This window comes from Chaetodon auriga, chromosome 17, assembly GCF_051107435.1.
Source record: "Chaetodon auriga isolate fChaAug3 chromosome 17, fChaAug3.hap1, whole genome shotgun sequence".
NCBI lineage: Eukaryota > Metazoa > Chordata > Actinopteri > Chaetodontiformes > Chaetodontidae > Chaetodon > Chaetodon auriga.
In genome coordinates, this window is record NC_135090.1 from 1,382,620 (window position 1) to 1,408,524 (window position 25,905).

At 39.4% G+C, this 25,905-nt stretch overlaps 1 protein-coding gene across 2 annotated transcripts in view; it reads left to right on the top strand.

The window, feature by feature from the left end:
- vars2 (valyl-tRNA synthetase 2, mitochondrial) overlaps positions 1–25,905 on the top strand; it is a 36,013-nt gene that overhangs the window by 2,365 nt on the left and 7,743 nt on the right. Inside the window, exons 3-23 of one of the 2 annotated variants that reach the window (XM_076754382.1) lie at positions 2,355–2,436; positions 2,537–2,637; positions 3,602–3,723; positions 3,848–3,914; positions 5,176–5,273; positions 5,369–5,450; positions 11,015–11,134; positions 12,663–12,771; positions 12,880–12,968; positions 14,399–14,489; positions 14,666–14,793; positions 15,016–15,119; positions 15,622–15,703; positions 15,905–15,981; positions 16,169–16,256; positions 16,509–16,602; positions 22,832–22,902; positions 23,249–23,374; positions 23,515–23,619; positions 24,199–24,267; positions 24,356–24,434. In XM_076754382.1, the coding sequence (XP_076610497.1) occupies positions 2,355–2,436; positions 2,537–2,637; positions 3,602–3,723; positions 3,848–3,914; positions 5,176–5,273; positions 5,369–5,450; positions 11,015–11,134; positions 12,663–12,771; positions 12,880–12,968; positions 14,399–14,489; positions 14,666–14,793; positions 15,016–15,119; positions 15,622–15,703; positions 15,905–15,981; positions 16,169–16,256; positions 16,509–16,602; positions 22,832–22,902; positions 23,249–23,374; positions 23,515–23,619; positions 24,199–24,267; positions 24,356–24,434 (1,984 nt within the window). The remainder of the gene's footprint in view (positions 1–2,354; positions 2,437–2,536; positions 2,638–3,601; positions 3,724–3,847; positions 3,915–5,175; positions 5,274–5,368; positions 5,451–11,014; positions 11,135–12,662; positions 12,772–12,879; positions 12,969–14,398; positions 14,490–14,665; positions 14,794–15,015; positions 15,120–15,621; positions 15,704–15,904; positions 15,982–16,168; positions 16,257–16,508; positions 16,603–22,831; positions 22,903–23,248; positions 23,375–23,514; positions 23,620–24,198; positions 24,268–24,355; positions 24,435–25,905) is intronic. The other variant, XM_076754383.1, reaches the window with a different exon arrangement.

Consider the following 25,905-nt stretch of genomic DNA (forward strand, 5'->3'; position numbering starts at 1 on the left):
CACCACTGCCCCCACCTGTCTGCACACCTCTACATCAAATTGTGAAGAACTTGCATCGTCCTTCACAAACCAAATAACTTCAATGAGAGCCAGCATCGCTGCTGATGTGAACACAGATAGCCTCAACAACCCCTGTAAAAAACAAGAAACCATGGGAAAATTCTCCTACATTACATTAACTGAGCTCTGCAAGACTGTCACTGAGTCTAACCACCTCATGTGTTGACCCTGCACCTACAGCATTTTTAAAATGGGTGTTCTACAGTGTTTCAAGTCATGTCCTGAAGATTATAAATACATCTCTGCAAATGGACAACTTCCCAGATGTGTTTAAAACAGCTGCATAGCAATGCACTCACCAACTGTATCCAACCTTCAACAGTAGGATACTGAAAAAGATAGATTCAGTGCAAAGACTTCCTGTAGGAATTTCAGTCAGCTTTAGAACAAGCCAAAATGAACTAAAATAATCAGTGACCTCAGACTAAATTCTGACGAAAACAAGGTCTGAATTCTTGTCCTCTTATACCTAAGTGCAGTGTTTCACAGGATTGACCATGACCATCTTAATCAATTGTCTTGAACAGTTGGTTCGTCTTTCTGACTGTGTGTTAAACTGGTTTCAAACATCAAAGGGAGAAGGTTTTACATCAGTCTTGGAGATCATGTGTCAGAGAAACATGACATCTGTTTTGGGGTTGCATCAGTCAGCTGTCTCGGTCCATTACTGTTACTCACTACACATGATGCCACTTGGTGACGTCATTAGAGAGCACAATGTATGTTTCCATAGTTACACAGATGACACACAACTGTACATCTCTCCTGAACCAAATGATACTGCAGCAATAGACTCCATTACTAACGGATCTTTAGGCAATAAATAAATGGATGAGCAATAATTTCTTAAAGTTAAACAAGGACAAAACTGAAATCCTAGTCAGCTCTAAAACAAAAAGAGATATGCTGTTCAATAATCTGGGGAAATCAACTCCTTGAGGTCTGAAGTCGTGGTGTTATCCGAGATCCAGAACTAAGTTTCAAGTCCCACATCAACATGGGGATGAAAACTTCATAATTCTAATTTTGCTGTTGCCATAGTCAAATAAAATTTTGGACGGTTGGACACATTTTAATGTATTTATTGTAAAAATGTATTTCGGTTACCTTCAAAGTGGTGCAGTCAGACTAAAAACAAGCTCCTTTGTCTGAATAGAAAGCAGTTCTGACATAGACAAAGCAGTTTTCTACTTCTCAGTGATGATCAAACAGCTTTATAGTTCTGGAAATTCAAGTTTCAAACATAAAGTTACTCAGAACCAGTAATTAAAACAAGTTCTAATGTCTCATTAAGATCATTAAGGACAAAAAATAAAAACAGGCCATCTCTTACGAGTCATACTAAAATACAGATGTTTGCTGCAGCCAAACCAGAAATAACACACCATCATCTTACAAATAGTCAAAAACTCCTCAGGGTCCATTTAAGATTTCTGAAAACAACATTTTCATCTTCAAGCCCCAATGCCATGATTTCATCTGTTTAAGAAAGCAGGATATTGATATTTGTAAAAATATTGTTATTTGTAAATGTAACATTGGTGATTTGGCTTGTTTTATGTTTGGTTTTTTTTTTGGTTTTATCTGTTTATGTTCACTCCATACCTGTGACTCCTCATGCTTTTGGCCAAACATCCTCATTAAATAGCCAAAAAACTATTTTATCTTTTGAAAAATCATACTTGTAGCACCATGTCATGGCTCTCTGGTTAGGGCTGGCCAATATGGATATATTGTGAAATGAACAAACTGATGGCTCACACACTCCAGGGCTCCAGTGTCCACCTATGTATTGTACCATTTATTCGACCCTGGTGACATAAATAAATGGACGCTGGAGCCCTGCAGTGAGCAAGCTGCCATTTTTTTTATTTCATTTTCACGCTTTCTGTTCAGCAACTGCTGTGTTTGGGTGGGACGTGTGCAGATTCCAATCTCAATGTGGACGTATGTCTATAACTCAGTATAGCTGATTTTTTTTTATCACTATATTGATGTATATTGTAATATAATGCATTTTACATAAATTTATTACTGGATAAATTAGCCAGACAAGGATATTCTGTTTGTCTAATGCAGAAAATTGAATACGTGACAAGTCAACAATTCATCACATTGAGGCAACAGTGATATAGAAATTGGATATTGGCATAAAACAGTTATGCTAAATGATTTGTAACATTGCCCACAATGTCCTGAGATTTTAAAGGGGTTGTTACTGTTTCGTAAATTGTACATCAAAAGCTCTGACAGTAGACCCAACCCTGTTTGAATGCTTTTATATTTGTTTCCAGCCCGTTGAAGATAAAGCAGTGAAATGGAGTGACAAGCAAAAGATAGTATACACTGTTGAGACACCTCCAGGGACAAAGAAAGGTGACTGACTTCCTTTCACTGTTGTTGGACTTTTCTAGCACGAGCTAGTTGACCGGTTGTGTCTCTCTGCAGACTTAACAATGTTTTTTTTTCTTTGCAGACACCAGCTTGCTGTTCCCATCTTCATACAGTCCAGAGTATGTGGAACACAGCTGGTATGAGTGGTGGGAGAAAGAGGGATTCTTCAGTCCAGAGCAGCATGTGAGGATTTAAGAACATGAGCACATCAAACTATAACAATTACTTAAAGTTAATAAACTACAGTAATTTTTCCTTCAGATATAAAGTTATTCAAAGGAAGTGTCACTTCACTCAAATACAGCCTTTCAAATACATAATATGTAATATAAAACAAAGCAATTGTGTTTAAGTCATAGAATCTTTAATGTCTAACTGAAGTTTCACTGAACTTAACCGTCAGAATACTGTTGGTTCTTTGCATAGACTGAGAAATGTTTCATGTAATTGTTCATCACTGTATCAAGTAGTAATGTCACTGTTGCATTACTGGCTGACTGTCACACTGACTAAAAGCCTGAGACAGAACGCAAAAAGAGCCACATGTTTAACAATAACCCACATTAGATTTCTAACTCGTTTTCCCATTTGAAGTGTCAGCCCACCTGCCGTACAAATTAATTGTGTTTTTATTAACAGGTATACTAGTAATAAAATCAGACAAGTAGAATGTTATTCAAATGTTATTCAAAAACATGACCTGCATATTTCTCACTAGTTTCTGTCGGAAAAACAAATTTAAGTTAAACTGCCCAGACTTCAGTCTTGAGGCTGAATCACAGACTTTTTTTCACAGCAAGTGTTTTGGCTTGTCATAGCAGCAGAACAACAGATGAAACTAATAACCTTAATGATGACTCCATTCCAGGAATTATTGCACTACGGTTGTTTGTTATCAGCGACACCTGTGTGTGACAAGACAAACCACTTGCAGTCAAGACGATCACTTCAAATTAAGTTTCACTCTCTATTCTTCCTCCAAACCCTGATGCCTTTGTCTGTAAACAGGGATGACTAATTTGATTTTATTTGGCCTTTAAGGACAAAAATAAGAATGTGCAATAGAAACAGCACCTGCACACAAGTGTGTTGTGTCTATATTTAATTTGCTTTAAACCTTAAAATGTCATTTTGTCATGTCTGACAGGAGAGGTTATCTCACAGTGTGGATCAGACCTTCTCTCTATGTATTCCTCCACCAAACGTGACTGGTACTCTGCACCTGGGCCATGCTCTGACTGTAGCTGTGGAAGATGCTCTGGTTCGATGGTAACTGCCAAGAACATATACAACATGTTGTGTGAATTGTCAGTTGTTTCTGTTAAGAATTGAGTCAGCTTGAGAAGGCCCATCTGTTGATGGAGTAGTAACATACCAATTTGCAATCCATCAGGAGAAGGATGCAGGGCTACAGAGTACTGTGGGTCCCTGGATGTGACCATGCCGGTATTGCAACACAGGTATGACATCTGCGCTTTTTCCTCTTTCATGATGGTTCGGGATTGAAAGGATAGACTCACATTTTTTCTGTTCTCTAAATGTTCCTCCTTTTCATATTGGCCCAGAAAAGATCCCCTCCTAAGGAAATTACAGTGTATGTGAAGTGGGACAAAATTCACAGTCATCATTCATTCAGTAACTTTGGAAAATGCCCAATTGATTTGAGTACCTCAGACTGCTGAAGCTTAATGTCAGTTCCAGCTGAACTTTAGACTGCATTTTGTCTGTTATCACTTATATTGGAACTGTGAGGGGATCTTGTCACAGCCAGAATGGGCAGCAGGAATGCTTAAAGCAACCAATAACAGTTTTAATATACATGCTGTCAGTTTATTTTATGTAACTTATTGGTCCAGTTTAGGCTACTTGATTTGATCACTTTCCTTACACAAGTGTAACCTTCCTCTGCAAACCATGAAGCTCAATGTTGCCAACTCTTTTCAAAGGAAGGTTGGGGCTCAGTAAGCCACTTGACGTCATCAGATAATGTTATCTAATCGTCACATTTAAACATGCAGTAGGGCAGTGTGCAGTTTGAATATTGTTTGTCCACAGCCCTTATGTGTTCAGTTTGAAATGTTCAAACTCTGGTGACATCCAGTGGTAGTAGAGAGGACATTGTGACAGACATCTGTGCATGCCTACATAGACTGTACCTGTTTTTTGTACAACCAAAAACTATTTTGAAAGATGCATTACATAAGTAACATGTGTAGCACAAGTTTTTTATTTGAAATTTGTAGTCACTAAGTTCAAATTGAAAGTTTTGTTTTTTTTTTGTTTTTTTTTTCAAAGTTTTAAAGGCTTCCTTCAGAACGTCAGGGGATTATTCAGTTGTTCTCTCATGCAGAGTAATTCTCTGTGTAACGAGTACACTAGGTTTAAATTGTGCTTGATGTGGAGTGCCCCTCAATGACAGGCTGCAGTCAGAAAGACAGCACCTCCATTTAAAATACATCTGTCAGAGCCATGCAAAAGAAGCATAATAGTTGTTTGGTTATTATGATTATTAGGTGATAAATATAATTAATTCTTATCTTGATTTACATGGACTTTATGTCATATCTACTACAAATTTTTGAGCAAACTGTAGAAATTCGATCATAAAGTAGTACCCTCTGTAATTACAAAGTATTCATAGAAGGTACAGTGGGTTAGGGTAGGCCCCTATTTGCTGAACAATCCTCTCATTTCATCAGTAGCCACTGCTGTGTGTGTTAGACAGTGGTGGAGAGGAGACTACTAAGGGAAGAAGGGAAGCGCAGACAGGACTTCACAAGGCAGGAGTTTCTACAGGAGGTGTGGAAATGGAAGAATGAGTAAGTCTTCACATTCACATCATCATTTTTCATTGACTGTTTGGTCTACATGTTTGCCGCATTGAGTTGAGTGCTTTTGCCCCTGTGTGTCCAAGGAAAGGAGAAGAGATTTACCACCAGTTGAGGAGGCTCGGAGCATCCCTGGACTGGAGCAGAGCATGTTTCACAATGGATCCAGTAAGACTTCAGTCACACAGAACAGAAGCATATTGTACCCCCTGGAAAATATAGTACACTGTGTGCACAATTATTAGGCAAGTTGTGTTCCTGAGGATTAATTTTATTTTTGATCAAATACGGGGCTCTCAGTCAATCCAAAATAATAAACCTCAAACCTGAGTATTTAACAAAGGAAAAGTCAGTTTTGGCTTTCTCAGGAGAATGTCTGTGTGTGCACCATTATTAGGCAATTATTAGTGTGCAGAATTGTTATGCAACTAAATGGAAAACTAAAATTTTCCCATCTCACTTGTTTATTTTCATGTATTAGAGTAAGAATAACAAATAAACAACTCAAAATTTACTAATAAACACTTCTGACATTTCAACAAATACAATACAGCCCCCCTTCTTTTCAATAACTGTCATGAGCCTTCCATCCATGGAATCTGTTAGTTTCTTGATCTGTCGATGATCAGCTTACATGCAGCGGCAACCACAGCCTCCCAAATGCTGTTCAAAGAGTACCCTACCAATACCTTAGCTGCCTCAAGAGTGCTGCATCCCTCTGAAAGGCATTTTACAATTTTTGACTTTTCAGGGTCTGTTAAATATACTGTAAGGATAAAAAATAATTGGAGACGTACTTAGTCAAGTCACGTTCATGGGAACAATATGACTTCTGATTCATCATCAGTAATTTGTCATTTATACCCACTAAATAAAAGCATGCATTAATAGTCAATGTGAGAAAATTCAAATACTGAAGATGAAGATGGGTTCTATTTTATGCTCTGCACATGACAGAGTATTAGTCAATCAGAGCAGAGCATAAATTAGATACTGTATGAGACCTGTTTGATTTGTATACATTTATATATGTGAAGATAAAGTACAGGCCACAAAAAGGTACTCTGAGATAGAACCTGTCCCTAAACAATCACAGAAGAATTGTGCACTGACCATGAGATATTGGAGTATTTTCATTACTCTGATTTAGACTGACAATAATATTTTGCATTACATTACTTATAACTTATAATTACTTATAAACAGAAGCTTTACAACAATGTCAACACTACTTTTATATTCTGAATGACACCTGTACACTGTATTCAGGGCTCGAGACTGCGACCAAAATGGTCGCATATGCGACCTTTTTTTCAGAGTTTGCGAGTAAGAATTTCATCTGGTCGCGTTCGTGCGAGCGCATCAGTTTTATGGCTCCGTGTTAGACATTGTGGTTGAAAGTCGTCCCTTTTTTCACTGGTTTAGTCAGCCGCCTCCACCTGCACTCTCTCGTGTTGAGACAGCGCCGTCGCGTGCACAAAAGCCGTCGCGTAAACGCGCAGTGCACAGAAGTTCAAGACACCAATACTAGCGTTTCGCTATTCTCAAAAATGAAGGGGTCTGTTGCTGATTTTTTCCAAAAAAAAAAAAATTGTTACGGGGTCGACACAATTTAAGCTGGAAACTGTGAAGTTACACAACGCCAGCATAAAACACAAAACCTGTCGGGACCAATGCATCACCCGAAACACTGAGCCCCTCCCGACTTTTTTTCAGCGGATGGATGAGAGTAATCGCTCAACAGAAGAGAACGAAATGGTCATTAAGTTTAACACTGCCTATAACATAGCGAAAGAGGAACTCCCGTTCACACAATTCAAATCCCAGATCGCACTGATGAAAAAAAAACGGGCTGAATGTGAACCCAACCTATGCTAATGACAAGGCATGTGCCCAGTTCATAGGAAAATCATGTGCTGGTGCTACCAACTGAGAAAGTTGGTCGCACCAGTGCTACCAGTGGAAAAGTTAGTGTAGAGCCCTGGTATTCGTATAGCCTTACTTCAAAATTTCCACTAAAACATGAACTCACCTTAGCAGACAGTTTTTTAGCTCCACCCTAGCAAAGAATGAACATTTAATATGTAGGAATTCACATTATGGACACACTAACACTGACCATTCACAGTCCTGTCATATAAAGGATTTCGTCTGAGACTTGTTTCTCCATTCGTTCAGTGTAGCAAGCCATGTGTATCCTTATCATTGTTGTTTTCCGCTGTATGACATATGTGAATGTCAGAGTCACGTTTTCAAATCCTACACAACTACACAGGTGCTTTAAAATGTGTAATTTCTGTTATAAGTCAGTTATTAATACATTATTTTGAAAATGGTGTCAACGTAAATACTACTGCTGTGTGGGTACACTCATTACATTACATTTATTTGGCTGTTGTTTTTATCCAAAGTGACTCAGTGGACTCAACCATGTGGATACAACCCAAAAGAATAATCCCTGTCTATCAACCAGCAATATGCTGAACTGAATGCCACATTTCAAAACAATAAGCCAGGACAGCAAAATATGATTTTGTTGAGTGGTAGCTGGCCCCCCTCATAGTGCAGGAGCAGGAAGCCAGTTGGCAGTTGCAGACTGTAGTGAATGGGCTGCGGTGTATAGTTTGATCATGCCCTGGATGTAGGATGGGCCTGGGCCACTCAGCATGGTTGGCAAGTACCAGTGTCTAAGGGAACTTGGATATGTTGAAGGCTAGCTGGCTTGCTGCATTCTGTTTGAGCTGCAAGATGGCGCATACAGGCACACCAGCCAGAGGGGAACTGCAGCAGTCCAGGTACGAGATGACAAGAGTCTGGACCAGAACCTGCACTGCCTGGGTGAGGAACAGACATATCCTCCTGATGTGCAGAATTAATATGCAAGAGCAGGTTATCACAGTGAAGTTGCCAACAAAGGACAGCTGGCTGTCCAGTGTCACACCTGGGTTCCTGCAGTCTGGGCTGGGGACACCATTTGAGGGAGATTAGGTAACCAGTGCCACCCCCTCTGCCAGCAATTGGGTAGGTGTGTGGCTGAAGGAGTAGGCTGAGGAGAGGACTACAGGGTGGATGTGTTCTCTGGTGTAATCCAAGTCTCAGTGAGAGCAAGAAATTCCAGAGATTGCCAGGAGGCGTAGCCAGAATAGGTGGGGTAGATAAGATTAGAGAGCTCACAGTGATGTAGTGAGGGTGTCTGCAAGAAGAAGAGTGGTGTACAGGAATGGAAACTATATACATCAGATACGGAAAAAGTAGACAAAGCAAAAGATACTTAGCCCTGACAGAGTTCCTCCCCCTGACGACTCCTGCAAAAAACTTCCTTCCTCTTTACAGACTACTGAGATGCTAACCACACCCCCTGTTAATTAGCAGTACAATGACCCTCGTGGTGATGACCTTGCAATAGAAACTTGTTTGCACTGCAGCTCAACAAACAACAGATTATACACATCAGGGATGAGATTGTGATTCTCAAAATCCTAAACTGTCATAAGAATAAAATCTCTTAACCCTGCACTGGTTACAACTCAGTTCACCGCAACCCTGGGCCCATGTAACCATAGCTCGCTCAAACCCAAGACCAAAACAGAATATAATGTGTATAATAATAATAATAATAATAATAATAATAATAATAATAATAATGTAATTCCAAGAATATAAGAGTAGACTGACTGATAATTACCTTGCACATCAGTATTGTCAGTATTGAAATTAGTTACCCCTAGAAGTCAGAATGCACATTTATTTCTGAATGGCCCTTAGACTATATATACAGTCGTCCTCAAAATTATTCATACCCTTGCTAATTCTTGTGATTTTTTAATTTAGTGACGAAATATTACATTTTTTTTAGTTTGTGTATCAGTTATATGTGAACAACAATTGAACGAATGACAACAATATAAAATTTAAGAAAATATTCATTTCAGGGGTATTTTATTGATGGATTCCCAAAAAATGCCATGTTCAATATTATTCATACCCCTGACAATATTTCAACAAAAATGTACCAAATGTGGTAATCTTTGTCAAGTAGTTACTTTAAGGTGTCACAATGGAATAAAACCCTTTAACATTGTTGACCAAATGTTAAACACTGATTTAAAAACAAAAAAAACCCATCCTTCCAGAAGAGTATAAATAGGGGAAAAGTGCTCAGGTCATTCTCAATTTCTGGTCATCATGGTCAAGAAGAAGGAGCTCAGCGAGGACCTACGTCACCGTCTTGTATGTGCCTACAGCGAAGGAAAGGGTTATAAGGCCATTTCCAAGCAGTATGATGTCCCTGTGTCAACCATCCAGAGCATCATCAACAAGCACAAGAGGTTCAACACTGTTAAAAACCTCAGTGGGCGTGGCAGAAAGCGTAAGGTGTCCTCTAAACTTGCCAGGAAAATCTGCCGAGAGGTCAACAACAACCCACAGACCACAACCAAGGCCCTAATTGAAATGCTTGACCAGGCAGGGACACAGGTGTCACGGTCCACCATCGAGCGAGTTTTGCACAGAGGAGGTCTCCATGGACGTACACCTCGGAAGACGCCATTGCTCAGGAAGAAGCATCTGGAAGCTCGCCTGGCCTTTTCTAGACGTCATCTGAAGCAAGATCCCAGCTTTTGGTCAACCATCCTGTGGTCTGACGAGACAAAGTTGGAGTTATTTGGCCATATGGATACTCAGTATGTCTGGAGAAAGAAAGGAGAAGCCTACAGACCGAAGAACACTGTGCCCACTGTCAAGTATGGTGGTGGGAACATAATGCTATGGGGATGTTTCTCCTCCAGTGGCACAGGGAATCTCGTCAAGGTCCAAGGAACCATGAAAAAGGAGGATTACATCAGGATCCTTGATGAAAATGTGAAGGAATCTGCTGAGAAACTCCAGCTTGGCCACAACTGGACGTTCCAGCAAGACAATGATCCCAAACACACTGCCAAGGTAGTGAAGAAATGGTTCAAAGACAATGATGTCAACGTCCTAGAATGGCCAAGTCAAAGTCCTGACCTGAACCCCATTGAAAACTTGTGGCATCACTTGAAGACCAGAGTGATGGCTAGGAAACCGACCAATCTGACCCAGCTTGAGGCTTTCGCCAAGGAAGAGTGGGCCAACATCCCACAGGAGACATGCAGGAAGCTTGTGGACACGTACAAGAATCGTCTAGAAGCAGTCATAAAGAACAAAGGCTATGCGATTGACTATTAAAGAAAGACAAAGGACGAGGGTATGAATAAATATGAACATGGCATTTTTTGGGAATCCATCAATAAAATACCTCTGAAATAAAGATTTTTTTGAATTTTGTATTGTTGTCATTCTTTCAATTGTTGGTCACTTATAACTGGTACACAAACTTGAAAAATTGCATTCATTTCATCACTAAATTAAAAAATCACAAGAATTAGCAAGGGTATGAATAATTTTGAGGACGACTGTATATATATATATGTGTGTGTGTGGTGTGTGTGTGTGTGTGTGTGTGTGTGTGTGTGTATAATTTTTTTTTAACAAAACAGTTTCCCCTCTGGGATCAATAAAGTATTTCTGATTCTGATTCATGTAAGCTTTATTCTTGTGCTTCATTATATTGAAGTATATCATTGACTTTAAGGGGTGATGAACAGACTTTTATAATGTTGTTCAACAAAAGTAAAAAGAAGCACACTGGAAGTGTTTATATTGTTTGAGTTTTTAGTTTTCCTTCTTTCTTCTTTTTTTTCTTATTTCAGGTTTTCAGTAGGGCTGTGACTGAGGCCTTTGTCAGGCTGTGTGACTCTGGTCTGATTTATCGCTCAGAGGGTTTGGTCCACTGGAGTTGTGCTCTGGAATCTGCAATCTCTGACATAGAGGTGAAACAGCTTTACATGGACATACAGTAAATACAACAGGTGGACAAATTCATAGACTATATAGAGGATGTAAGATTTTAAAATAAGTAAGGCTCTTTGTTTTGCATGGGCTCCAGCAGTGGCTTCCTCTTGCTCAATAGCCAAAAGCTACTGTTTGCTCATATTTGTAGGCAATGATCAGGACTTACTGTCATACTTGGAAAATGAGTTATATATTTGATTAATAGCTAACTTATTAGCAGTTTCTCTTTTTTTCCTTTTAGATTTTCACAGACAGAGAAACAGCAACTGATTTTACTCTCAATAACTAATCTCTACAAATGAATCTATATTAATTGCATTTCAAAGAGAACATGAAAACAAGCAATTTTAAACATAAAGGCTAGATTTACGAAGAAACTGGCATTTCATTGAGTTTGCTGCTGCATTCTCTGTGTATTCTGGACCTGATTTACTGAGGCAGCATTGATGGTCAAGTTCAAATTCTTTAAGTTTGGTGAACACAAACCACAATATTTGTGTACTATTCTTTGCATCACAGTAGTTGGATATTGTGTTCATTAATAATTGATGAATTTTTGTTTATCAGTTGTAGGTGTATCCAAAACTATGGTTAATGAACAGTTCTTTTCCAACTACAATCTTTCTTGTGGCTCTTGTAAATCCCGTTTGCAAATTTTCCTGCGAAACTGACATTCACAGATACCACAACCACGGTAAATCCAGCAGAATACATAATCAACCTAGTTTGATAAAACTATATTTTGAAGTTTACTTGTGGGTTAGCAGCTTGTTATACAGCTAGTAGTGTTGCGAACATCATTGAAGAAAAACTACAAGACCTCATTACTGAATGATGATTGAAGGTCCAGTTATTAGTTTCTCCTGCAGCTTTCAATTGCATCTCACAGTCTTCCTCAGCAGATGGAATTTACTCTCTCAGATGTCAAACTCTGGCATGTTATTATAAGGGGCTGTTTATGGTAGGGGAGTTTGTTTCCTCTGCACAACTGAGCAAACTCCATCCACTGAGAGAGACCGACCGGGGATGAGGTTGAAATCGCTAGAAAAATCTAGTAAGTGGACCTTGAGTCAAGAGTCTTTTCTTTTTGTCAGACTGCAGTTTCCAAGATCAAAAGTCAACTTTCATGCTTAAGTGATGTCCTTCGGAAAGGAGAACCCTTTCTCATGGCAAAGTCTTTCTACCCTTTGCCTCAATCTGAAGTTTTATGTTTGGAGAAAAGCACAAGAAATCTTCAACCCATAATGTGTCTTGCCAACTGGTAAATGTGGTCTGTTTTCAATGCTACAGACAGTGATGTCTTTTTAAACATGAGTGTTTTCACAAACAACAGGATGAGGCTGACTGTCTAGCGTTGACACAGCCCTCAACATTCCTTTTATGTTGTCCACCTATTGTATTTCATTATTCATTTTGTTCTGTATTCCATTGCTGTATTGACAAAAATGTAGAATTGAAGAGAATCATATATGTATATCAACTTTAAAGTTGTGGATTTGCTGCCAGGTTGACTCAAAGGAGCTGTCTGGACAGACTATGCTGTCTGTTCCTGGTTATGAAAACAAAGTGGAGTTTGGGACAATGTTTACCTTTGCGTACCCTATAGAAGGCCACAGTGAGTATTTATCACTGTCTTAAAATATGATACATGTCGTGCCTGGGCTTTTTCTGTTAGAGTGTTATATTATGACATTCCCTTTTCCCTTGTCCTTTTTCCTTTTAGATGGAGAAGTGGCAGTGTCCACCACCCGTCCTGAGACTATGCTGGGAGATGTGGCTATAGCTGTTCACCCTGACGATCCTCGATATCAGGCTAGAAGCTTTTCTTAATAAGAACGAGGCAGTCTTTGAATATGACAGAATCTAGACATGTACATTTAGTTAAGGAATTTGAACACTGATAAATCAGGAACTTATACAAATCAACTTCACTGGAGTATAGCAAAATATATTTTCTGTTTTTCTTTACAGATTAGGCCTTTTCAGACCAAATGGACCAATCTGTATTCACTAACATGCGGAAATAATTGTAGTAAATGTCATAAAGCAGAATTAACCTTCAAGTATATTCTCCAAAAAGTCATTTCTCCAGATCAACTTTTGGTCAGTCATGACTGGCCTGAATTAAAACCACAATCACAATTCAACGTTCTCAGTACACAAGTGACACTGTGGCTAAAACACCAGCAAGAATTTGTGCTCTGAATGACTTTGATTTGATTCACTTGTCTCATTTATGTCTATAGTACATACTGTATGCAATACTGTTCAAAGGTACTCCATCACTTAAACAGAACCTTTACAACAATGTCAAGTTGGTTAAAGGGTGCAGAATATAAAGACAGAAGAAGAAAAAAATGTCAGTCTGGAGAGGGTTCCAAAGCTGTTTCTCAGGCATGGGACTCCAGCAAACCACAATGACAGCCATTATCTCCAAATGGAGAGAAATGCAGTAAAAGAAATTGTGATTTAAAACCTGTGTTTTGTGTTTACTCAGGTTGTCATTGTCTTGTATTCAATTGTGTTTGAAGATCTGAAACAATTAAGTGTGACAAATATGTAAAACCAGAAGAAATCAGAAATGTAGCAAATATATTCATGGTACTGTACATATATACTTATACATACTGCAAACACTATCATACCAATATGGTAATACATACACAGTCTTGTGTCACAAGCCAACAACATTGGGAACCTCTGGTTTAATCATTTACAATAAAGAGCTCATCATGGGTTTCTTCAATTCAAATCTTAACCAGAAAAGCAATCACCTACTCCAGCTGTTGAATAAATGTAGTGGGGTAAAAAAAGACAATATTTCCTTTTTAATTGCAGTGGCGTAAAAGTAAAACGTGTCACAGAATGGAAATACTCTTTTTAAGTACAAGACCTTCAGAATTGTATTTAAGTAGAGTATTTGAGTAAATATTTACGCATGGTGACAACATACATTTTCTGGAAAATGTATTGAGAAAGAGGAATGTCTTCTTTTTGGCTAGTCCTGTAAATTAAACACCTGACAAGTCAAGTTACAGTATTTCATCAAATTTATGTAAATATAATTCAAATCCAATTTTACCATTAATCAGTCCTTCTTTAGAATCAGACCCAACCTTGCAACATGCCATGCAAATGCAGACCAGATATGTATAGTAGACACAAATGATAACTGAATATAATTTGACATTTGTTGACTTAGCTGTACTAATATGTTTTTTACTTTGTTTACCTTCTTCCAGGCTGTTCATGCAAAGCAGTGCAGACACCCCTTCACTGACAGACTCTTGCCCATCATCACTGATTCAACAGTGGACATGGAGCTAGGAACAGGTGACAGCAACACAATTGCCTGAACCCCTCTCTGACAGTCTCATCAAAATATGAACATCAAAGGCACCACAGCTTGTTTTTTGCAGAGAAAATGTTATTTTGTTCACCCCATGCTGGACATGCTGAGTGAATGTAGCTGCTTGTGTTGATCAGTTCCCTGTATTTGTGTTTTGCAGGTGCAGTGAAGGTGACTCCTGCTCATGACCACACAGACTTCTTGCTGTCACAGAGACACTCACTGCCACGGCTCACTGTGATTGGAGGAGATGGGACCATGACGCATCTCTGTGGACAGTGGCTGGAGGTGCAGGAACACCTCTGTCATTATCTGTAAACTTATTACCATATGAAACGTTGAAAAGATATGATTCATCATGACATGTCAGCTGCCTCATGTTGCAATAAACAAAATATTAGGCATTTCATAACACTGTCGGAACTGTGGTCACTGATAGAAAAAGCAAGTTTGATGTTTAAAACTATCATCCCACCTGTTATCATTTTGTGTCACTTTGTCTCTTTGAAGGGAGTGAAGCGTTTTGATGCCAGACAGCTCATTGTGGATGCCCTAGTTGAGAGGAAGCTGTTCAGAGGAAAGAAGAATCACACAATGACTTTACCCATCTGCAGGTAGAGGAACACACACACACACACATTCACAAAATACAAATGGATTTGTTTTTAAAAGGAGCCAACAATACGAGCACAGTGCTTCACAGCTGTTCCAATGGAGTTTCACATGGAGCACATTTTCATGCAGCCTGAACCTGATCAGCCAGTTTTTGTGGTCATTTGTGGTTTTAGGTTACCCACAAAAAACAGCTGATCAGTAATTTAGGGGGAAATGCCTTTTTTTAATTCAGCAGAGAGACAGTTAAGACCCACAACTGTCTGTCTGCTTAGTTCACTTACCACACTTAACAGGCTTCAATGTGGCTTTGTACACAATCCTTGTCTTTACAGGTCACAAACATGCAGCCCTATGGCCAGCAGTGTCACTATTAACTTCTTCTTGCTTCATTTCATCTTACTGACACAAGACAGTAGAGGCTGTGCTGTGATGTGGTATCATTCATAGGTTGTGATCTATCTCTTCTCTATGTCTTTGTTTGCTTCTTCTTCCCTGTTTCAGTCGCTCAGGAGATATCATTGAACCTCTTCTAAAGAAGCAGTGGTTCGTCCGCTGTCATGGAATGGCTAAAAAGGCTATACAGGTAGGCTGGTGCCTGTGAGATTTCGGTATTCAAGTCAACCTTCATGTATTGAAGGTTTGGACTTGCATTGCATGTTTTCAGGTAACCATGTCAGGCCCCATTATGTAAACATAGTGAAGAATAGAGGAGTGAAATAATGTCATCTCATTCTTGAACTCTTTGAAAACATTTATAAAATGTCAATCTTTCATTCCGTGTCAGGCTGTAGAGGACGGACAGCTGGAAATCATCCCTCAGTTCTACACCAAGACATGGAAGAACTGGCTGTCCAACATCAGGTAGACCGTCCTGAACTTTGACCTGGAGAAAATTAATGTATTTGAACAGTGGTGTGAGGGGGGGCAATGGTGGTGTGTATTGTTGTTACTGGTGTGATAAGTACTTGAAATGACACAACCCTCATGATAAATAAACTTTTGTTTCAAAGTAGGGATTGTCAACAATGTACTTCTGTTTGCTTCGCAGTGATTGGTGCATTTCCAGACAGCTTTGGTGGGGTCATCAGGTCCCTGCTTACCAAGTCGAGCTTCCTAATTGTACTGACAAACAAGAGGTTTGGTCTATGGATATGTGTATGTCTTACAAAAATACTTCAGTTAAAGGTTAAGTTCATGTGTTCTACTTGTTTGTTGGGTTGTTCAGGCCCTTTCATCGAATGCAACCCTGAATAGAAGAAAACAGGTATTGAAATAGAGTGGTTGGCTTAATGGGTTAACTAGCTGATGGACTCTCCACATTGTACACCAATGTCAGTCTCTCTCAGACTTGTGCAAGTTTCAGTCTGTGTCTGTGTTTGTTGTGGTAGGAGCAGTGGGTCTGGGGACGGAGTGAGGACGAAGCTCGGCAGAGAGCTGCAGTCAAGTATGGAGTGAAGCCAGAAGCCATCATTTTGACTCAGGGTGACTTACCTCCATCTTACCCTTTCACTCTTTGCTTTATCAGATGATGAAAAACTTACTCTACATTAACCATCACATTCACAAAGGGAAAAGCTAATTTATCCACTGACCACCGGTTTTGGGTGGGTGGGTTTTTTTATAGTTGCTAACACATGCCATGATTACCTCCACCTGAGGCTGAATAGCTGATTTTATTGGCCATATTAGCTTAACACGGATATATAGGTATATATCCTCCAATAAAGAACAAAAACGTGTTACCACATAAATGTTTTAGGTAATTTAGAAACAGTGTTGCTATTACATAGTTTACCAGAGAGCACAGAGAGTTATGGAAGTCTGCGGCTGTCAGTACTAAGATGAAATCATTTAATCAAATTGAAATTTAATTTATCATTTAATGGTATATAAGTGTGATGTATGACAAAATTTGAATCACACATTTACCATCAAATTTTCATAGTCATGTTTGAAAATGCGTAAGAATTTACTGGCAAAATTAAAACAAAAGCATCATTGACAAATCCTCTTCACTATCTAACAAAAATGAAATATATATGGCCTTTATCATGGTCATAATTTATAATTCATAATAGATTACTTTGACAGATTTGACGATGTCTTGCTTTTATATAATATTTCATTTTCATGGGAAATTATTTTGATTAAATGGATTAAAGGTTCAGGGTTCATTTATTTGTCATTTTACCACCCAGGGTTGCACAGTGAAATCTAGGTTGTAGCTGCTTCCCGCTATATATACACAGAACATATATAGAAATATTTAAATTAGAAGAGACTAAAATAAAACAACATATACAGTTACTTATGTACAGCGGGGAAAATAAGCGTGTCAACATTTTTGTCAGTAAACATATTTCTAATGGGGCTATTGAAATGATTTTTTCACCAGACGTCACTATCAACCCAAGTAATCCACAAATACAAAGAAATCAAAACAAATAAGTCCATAAATTAAGTTATGTGAAATGAAGTGGAACGACACAGGCAAAAAGTATTGAACACACAAACTGAAAATGATTTAATGCTTGGTAAAAAGGCTTAGTTGTTAATGACAGCTTCAAGACACCTCCTGTATAAAGTAGTAGTCGCATGCATTGCTCATGTGTGATTTTGGGCCCATTCTTCTCAACTCAACAACAATGCAACGATGAGGTTGTGAAGGTCTTGCGAGAGCTCTTTGCTTTTACCCATCATGAGATGTTTCTTGTGTGACACCTTGGTAATGAGAAAGCTTTTAATAGGCCATCAATGTGGACTAAACCAGCTGATATTAATTTGTACTGATAGGGGGCAGGATTGCACTCTAAATACTGATGGATTTCAGCTGGTTTCTTGGCTTTCCATGCCTTTTGCACCTCCTCTTCTTCCTCATGTGATCATTACTTTCTGCGTGTGTTATTCTGCTTTATTTCACATAATTTATGGACTTATTTGTTTTGGTTTCTTTGTATTTGTGGATTACTTGGGTTGGCACGGTGGCGCAGCAGGTAGTGCACGTACCTCACAGCAAGAAGGTCGCCGGTTTGATCCCCGGGTCGGGCAGGGCCTTTCTGTATGAAGTTTGCATGTTCTTCCCGTGCATGCGTGGGTTCTCTCCGGGCACTCTGGCTTCCTCCCACAGGCCAAAAACATGCTCATTAGGTTAATTCGAGATGCTAAAAATTGTCCTTAGGTGTGAGTGTGAGCATGAATGGTTGTCTGTCTTTATATGATGCCCTGCAATCGAAGGGATAGTCGGTATAGAAAATGGATGGATGGCAAAAAATTTTTTTTGTGACATACTTTTTGTTGAACAATTTGAACATTATATTACAAACATAGTGCCATTGCCCTGCCATTATTGATTTTAGGGAAAAAGAAGGGGAAAAAAACCTCACACGCATCTACATGTTATACATACAGTTAGATGCATTGTATTAGATGACAGAGAGTCTCGCAGTCAGACAGTTCAGGCCAGAGTAGTACCTTATGTACTAGCAAGCAGTGTAACGTCAGAAAGAGAAGTTATAAGAACGTCCCAGGTTTGCACAGTAGATGCTCGTGCTTTATGTATAACCGCCAAAGATCTTTCTAAAAGGGTAATATCTCTAAAGTAATTGAGCCATTCCTTTGCCGATGGGGTGTCCGGGGAAAACCATGAGTGTATTATAGTTTTCTTAGCGGCAGTCAGTCCTGCAAATATAATATTCCTCTGTGCTAAGCTAATGTTGCCGCCAAGGCCGGAGTCATCATTGAATAAAAGTAGGGGGGGATGCATAGGAATAGGAAATCCCAAAACATTTTCAAGATAACTATGCACCTTGGACCAGAGGCCATACACTGAAGGACATTCCCAAAAGACATGTGCCAACTGCATTTTGATCCCATTTCGTACAGTTGGGATCATCTATCAGTTTCATTGTAAAGCGTTTGTATGGTGTGGCATAAAATTTGAGCACAAATTTGTAGTGAATAAGTTGATGTGCTGGATTCTTTGATGAGATGGGTATGTTGGTCCAAATATTGTTCCAGTTCAAATCATAGCCCCGAGTCTCAAGTTCATGGTTCCAAGATCCGATCACTCCCAAAGGTTTAGCATCTTTAGAAAGCAGGTCGTTATAAATGACGGACACCAGTCCAGTAGAGGATGTTTGAGGGGAGATCCAAGTGTCCAACGGATGAGAAGGTAAAGGTGAGTCCCATGGAACTCCATGAGCACGGATTGCAGACCTCAACTGGAGGTACAAAAACCAAGGGAACCCAGGGAGAGAATAACGTTCTTTGAGCTCCTGGAGTGAAATCAACCCATCTCTGTCATACAGATCTTGGAGAGTATGAATTCCGCCGGAGGCCCAGCTGTTGTCAAAATAGGGACCAGACTGCTGTAGTAAATTGTAATTATACCAAACAAGAGAGCAGTCACACAGCTTTAGGTTACATACCATGTGTATAGTTAAAAGTCAGGTACTGCCAAGCCTCCAGAGTGTTTTGGTCACTGTAAGGTACGTAGGCGAATACGGGCTCTTTTATTATTCCATATGAATTTGGTAGTCAAGGACTGCAGTTCATCAAAGTACTTAGGTGGCGGGGGCATAGGGATCATAGGGAACAGGAAATTCAATCGGCCAAGTACATTCATTTTCAGTATCGCAATTCTGCCTTGCAGTGACATCTTAAGGTCACACCATCTCTGAATGTCTGATACAATCTCCATTTAGTTGAGTTTATTGTAATTTGCATGTGATATATCTGAGAAGTTAGTTACAGTTATGCCAAGATATGTAAATGCGGAGTTGTGCCATTGAATATGCTGGATGGGTGGTAAGGTGAGGAGTTCTGCGGAGGCATTTAAAGGAATGAGAAGGGATTCATCCCAATTAATTTTGTAGCCAGAAAATAGACTGAACTGTGTAAAAACTTTAAGTATTTGAGGCAGAGATTTGGAGATATTAGTAAAAAAAATAAAAGTAATACATCATCTGCGTAAAGTGAAATTTTATGTTGTGTACCTTGTATACTGATGGGTGAGATGCGCGCGTCTAATCTGATTGTTTGGGCTAGCAGTTTGAGTGGGCAGCCTTGTCGAGTTCCACGCTGCAGTGGGAATGTTTTAAACAGAATATTATTTTGTTTGCACAACTGCACAAGGATTGGTTACTGGCAAAAATTTTGACACATTCAATACTTATTTTCCCCACTGTGCATATAAATACCTACTTACGTATACACCCAGAAAGTATGTACAGTATATGCAATGTCATTGTAAAGTTCCATGTCATTTATTTCTGGTGTGGTGTAGAGGATGACCTGCTTCTGTATCACATGCCAAATGGTAGCAGGGTGAACAGGCTGTGGCTGGGGTCAGTATTTTTTTTTTCAGGCTCTGCGCAGACACTTTACCTCACCAATATCACCTACTGCAAAGTCCTCCTGTCCTGGGCTGTGCACATTCCAAGCAAGTTTGTAACGTTTCCAATCAGGATGCTTTGTTTTGCTCTTCTGGAAAAAGTTAAGACCTTGGCACAGATATTGAGCCTTCTTAAATTTCTTAAGCAATACAACCTGTCTCTAGCAGGGTGGAGATGCGCGATGTCCTTGGCAGGTTCTCTGTGGTGCTGATTTCCAGGAACCTAAAATTGTTCACTTGCTCCACCTACCTCAGCTCCACTGATTGAGACAGGGGTGTGTGTCTTTGACTCTTTTTCCTAAAATCAACAATCAGGGAGTGAGTGCTACAGGGCTGTAGCCATCTATACACTGAAGACATTTTAGGCCCAGGGACAATATTGGCTGTCTTGAAACAGGTGGAAACAATCTCCTTCAACAATGATATGTTAATAATGTAAGTAATGACATCACTTACCTGATGAGCACATTTTTTTAGTACAAGATGTTATCTGGTCTAGCACCTTTGTTACATTCACTCTTAACAGGGTTCTCATATCAACACTGAATACTGAAATGCATAGTCCTCTGGAAGTGAAGTAAACTTGACAGCTGAGTCTTTGCTGAGAAGCTCACACACAATATGAGCATTCTTGTAGCCTGTGATGGTCTGAATCGCTTGCCACATATCTTTGGTGCTGCTGGTGTTGAGGTCTCTCTCTGCTGATGTCTCTGCTTTGCCTCCTTGATGCCAGCTTTTAGTCTTGCTCTGAAGGTGCTGTATGCTTCCTTGTTGTCTGACCAGAAGGCAGCTTTTTTGGCTCTGGATAGAGCCCTCAGCTCTTCTCCCTGGCTTTCTAGTTGATGAATGTCTTTTTTATTTTTATCAGCAACCAGCAACAGATTTACTAATGTATGATGTCACTGCTGATGTGTATTCCTCAAGACTGATATAGTTTGGGTGGCAGAATCTCTGAACATATGCCAATCTGTGCTCTCAAAAAAGTCCTATGGAGCTGCATCTGTTTACACTCTGTTTTTCTGATGGTTTGACCCTTTTAATCAGCTGGAGTATGGAATGTGGTATGATTGTCTAAAGAGGGGATGGGGATGGCTTTGAAGCTGCCAGGAATGTTCTTGTAAACATGGTATTGCCTCCCCTGGTGGTGGTGTGGGCGTGCTGATGAAATTTAGGCAAAACAGTTCTGAGGGCTTAAAATTGCCAGCTACAATAAAAACACCACGTTGTTGTTTTGTCATGTAACTGCTGACAGCTCATACAGTTCCTGCAGTGCATTTTTTGAATTTGCATCTGGGGAAAATAAACAGCTGAAGCAAACACACTGGTCAAATCTCTGGACAGATAATATGGTCAGTGTCTCTTCCCATGATCAGTTTAAAACCTGTATGTCTCTTTCGTATGTTCCCAGACTATGGCAATTATTAAAAGCAGCAATGTGAAGTGCCAGTATGAGACAAAGCACTGAACATCTTTTGAGCAACTGCAGTGAGTCAAATCCAAACTGAGGGCACAGAAAAGAAAACAATTTATATGGCACTGAATCATAATACAAGGTAGACATTATGATATTCCAGACCTTTACTTGAGGAAATGTTCTCGAACTGGACTTTTCATTGACCCCTGCACACAGGAATATAAGCAGAATCACCAGCTTTGTGAATTTGTGGCCAGCTTGACCTTCATTTATTTTGAAAAAATAGGAAGGTGAGAAATTAGCTTGGACTTGAATCCTGTGGAGACAATGAAATATGTATGAAAATTGGCTCACAGATGAGCTAAGCATGTGGACACAAAATATTCTCTACTCTATAGCTGTGGGGATGGGAAGAGTCTCCCAAACCAGACTGGTCGTACAAAATTAACACATTGCCTACTGGTAAAGGCCCTAAGCACATACTCTTTTCAGTGTACAGCTTGACTTCTATTACAATATTGGCAGCCACAGTGTGACGCTGAAAGGTTTTCAACTGTTTTCAGAATAACCAAATATAATCAAAAAAAATTCAATTCAAAGGATCCTTTCAAAAATTGTCAGTTATGTGTGTATCTTAAAAATGAATATTGCCTGATATGTTACCAGAATTTTTAAACTCTCAAATGTCAATACCAGTTTCTGTAATCAGTCATGTAAGTTATAAATAGTTTTAGAATCAGTGGAGGCGACACCAACTTTATGCTGTAGGTAAAAAAAAAATCAACGACATAGTTAAAAGCCCACATGAATAGTTTTATCATTGTAGTGTTGATCTGGTATAACTGGCATTTGTTTAAATGTACACTTTTTTGGGGGGGCTTACATCTGCATACCTCCTGTGTCAGACCCTGATGTCCTGGATACATGGTTCTCCTCTGGGCTGTTTCCCTTCGCTATGCTTGGCTGGCCTGAGCAGGTACCGCACTTCCTCCCACAGAAAATAGTCCTCAATAAACAGCCAAAAAAAAGTTGCAATGCTGTGTCAAACATAAATAAAACAGAATGTGATAATTTGTCAGTCCTTTTTTAACATATACTCTATTGAAAACGGCAGAGACAATGTATTTAATGTTTTACTTCATCAACTTCATTGATTTTTGTAAATATCTGCTACATGGGCTCAGGAACACTTCATAAAACCGATGTCATCAAACACATCCTTTGCAAATGACTGCATTCTTTTTTTATTTATGTTGTACACAGCGTCCAAACTTTTTTGGAATCAGTGTTGTATTAATAACTCACAACCTCACTTTCCACAGACCACTGACCTTCAGCGCTTCTACCCCAATTCCATCCTGGAGACAGGCAGTGACCTCATCTTCTTCTGGGTTGCAAGGATGGTGATGTTGGGCAAAGAGCTGACTGGACAGCTGCCTTTTAAACAGGTACTTAGATAGTCAGAAATGCCAAACAAAACAGTATTTCTATAAACACTATTGATGCATCACAGTGTCAGCCTGACCTACTGTTTTTCTCTCTCCCTTTTATATTTCTATATTTCTTTTATATTTGTCATGCCTCTCAGGTTCTACTTCACTCTCTGGTGAGAGATAAACATGGCAGGAAAATGAGCAAATCTCTGGGAAATGTCATCGACCCATTAGACTTTATACATGGAGTTTCTCTGGAGGTAGGTAGCATGTGGGCATATTACTACATAATGACTTGCTGATTTCTGTCACACTTTGGACTGTGGTGCTTCTTAAAGTGGTCTCAGAAATATTAGAATTTGAGCACACCTCTGCAACTGAGTTAAAAAGTAAAGTTAAAACTTTAAATGGTCAGTAAAGGTCATTTTTGAAAGAGAAAGTAGTCACTACTGGTTAAATGTCTTAACTAGGTTTCTTATGAAATTTTAAATATTAAGGCTATTAACTGCTGCCAGTAATAGTTCTAATTCAGTTATTTAATTTTAAACTGCATTTGGGTTTTGTTTTGCAGAAAAACACTGGATTGCCACAAACAGTGCATTTATGACTTCCATACTCAGACATAGCTGTTGAAAAGTGATAATATCATATATTCTCTCTGATGTGAAAAGAACGATATTGCCAATAATACTGTCAGAGAACTGAACGGTTTTTCTGTTGAGAAGTGACAGCTGATAGTAGTAAATTGGAAATAACCCACTGAGACAGCCTTCTGTTCTAAGTACCACAAAGACTTTTTTCTGGAACTCTTTCTCCCTTTCTTTTCTTTTTACTCTTAGAGACTTCAACAGAAAGTAAAGGATGGGAACCTTGATCCCAGGGAACAACTGGTTGCAATGGAAGCACAGGTAAGCTCCCTTCTCCGCTATCCGTTTCTTTCTGGCTGACACTCATGTCTTTGTCTTTTATCTGTCTGCTCCATCTGCTTCCTCACAGAGGAAAGACTTCCCCAAGGGGATACCTCAGTGTGGGACTGATGCTCTGAGATTCGCCCTTTGCTCTCAGAAGATGCAGGGTGAGTTACTCGCATCTTTACATCTGACAAGGAAGTCCATTTGTCAGAGTGAATGAGTGTGTGGAGCTGCGTGAATGTGAAACAGGAAAAGAAGAAAGGGTTCACGAACTAGATTGAGAGAGAGAGATGAGCTGTGAGGGACTGTAGTGAAAATCTGACAGAACTGCAGAGTATCAAAAACTCTTATGTACTCCTCAGATTTAGGACTACACTCTTCAGTCAGATGTTTTTTAGCTGTTTTCACAGGCTGAGTATTAGCAGGAATTCAGACCAAAATAGCCCTGCATTAAAACAACACAGGTCTGCATCAGCGTGGGTGGGTTGTTTCAGGTATCAGTGAAACATCAGCATGTTTTATGCAGCCTGTTCAAGGTAAGAATGTTGTGCTGTTATTCCTCCTTGCAGTTCTGTTGGTAGCTGGAGCCACTAGACCTTGAAGTTGTTGTATTACACATCACGCCTCTTTCACTTCCAGAACTGCGGCATTCTATGAAGAATCACGCACTGGGGCAGCATTCCTGTGCAGAGCTCTAGTGATTGTCTTCTTAGAGACTACGATTCCTGATGTGGCCAAGTCATCTTTAGACACATCTCTGACTAGTTTTCTTTAAAAGGGTCTTTGAAATCTTTCGCTTCCTACCTCTGCCAGGCTTGTTCTGTACTATGTGGCTGTCTTTGAATTTCTGGATTATACTTCTCACTCCAGTTCTTGACACTTGGAAATGCTTGGATAGCTTTGTATATCCTTCAATATTCCTTCAATTCAATTCAATATTCCTTTATTAGTCCCGCGGGGGGAAATTCCATCCTTCTCCTGCATTGTGTGTATCAATAATTCTTTCTCTCAAATCCGGCATGATGCTTTCTCAACTGACAGCTCAATGACCCATACTGAGGCTTTTATACCATGTTTCAACTTAATTGTTGAGTGAAATGACCTGATTCACCTGATCACCTTTAAGCACATTACCTGTGAAGTTAAAGCACATCATTGCACAAAAGTGGTTTGTGCAATGACTTAATAAATGGTCAAGGGGGGCTAATCATAATGTCTCAGGTCATTTTAGTTTTTTCTTAAATTATTCTGTTTTGGTGTGCAAATAAAAATAATTTTTGTCCTCTAAAGAAAACTAGTATGTTCGCTTTGTTGAAAATTCCTTGATCTGTTAAAAAAGTATTTCGGAAAATCTTGATGAAACTTCATATTTCATTGGGGGCTAACAATTTTGTCCTCAGCTGTAATGTGGGTGGGGGGATGGCATAATGTTGCATTGAAGCAGAAGTTGAGCCAGGTTCAACTTTTTGATAGACAATACTACATTTTTTTGCTGGAGTCCTCTACGTTGGCACCCTGCTGCCATGACAGACTGGCTCCATTCAATTGAATGAAAAGGCTGTGTTTTTCATGTAGGCCTAGACTAGAGTATAGTGAAGTTGATGTGCAACTAGCAGGGCAAAACTATTCACCTTT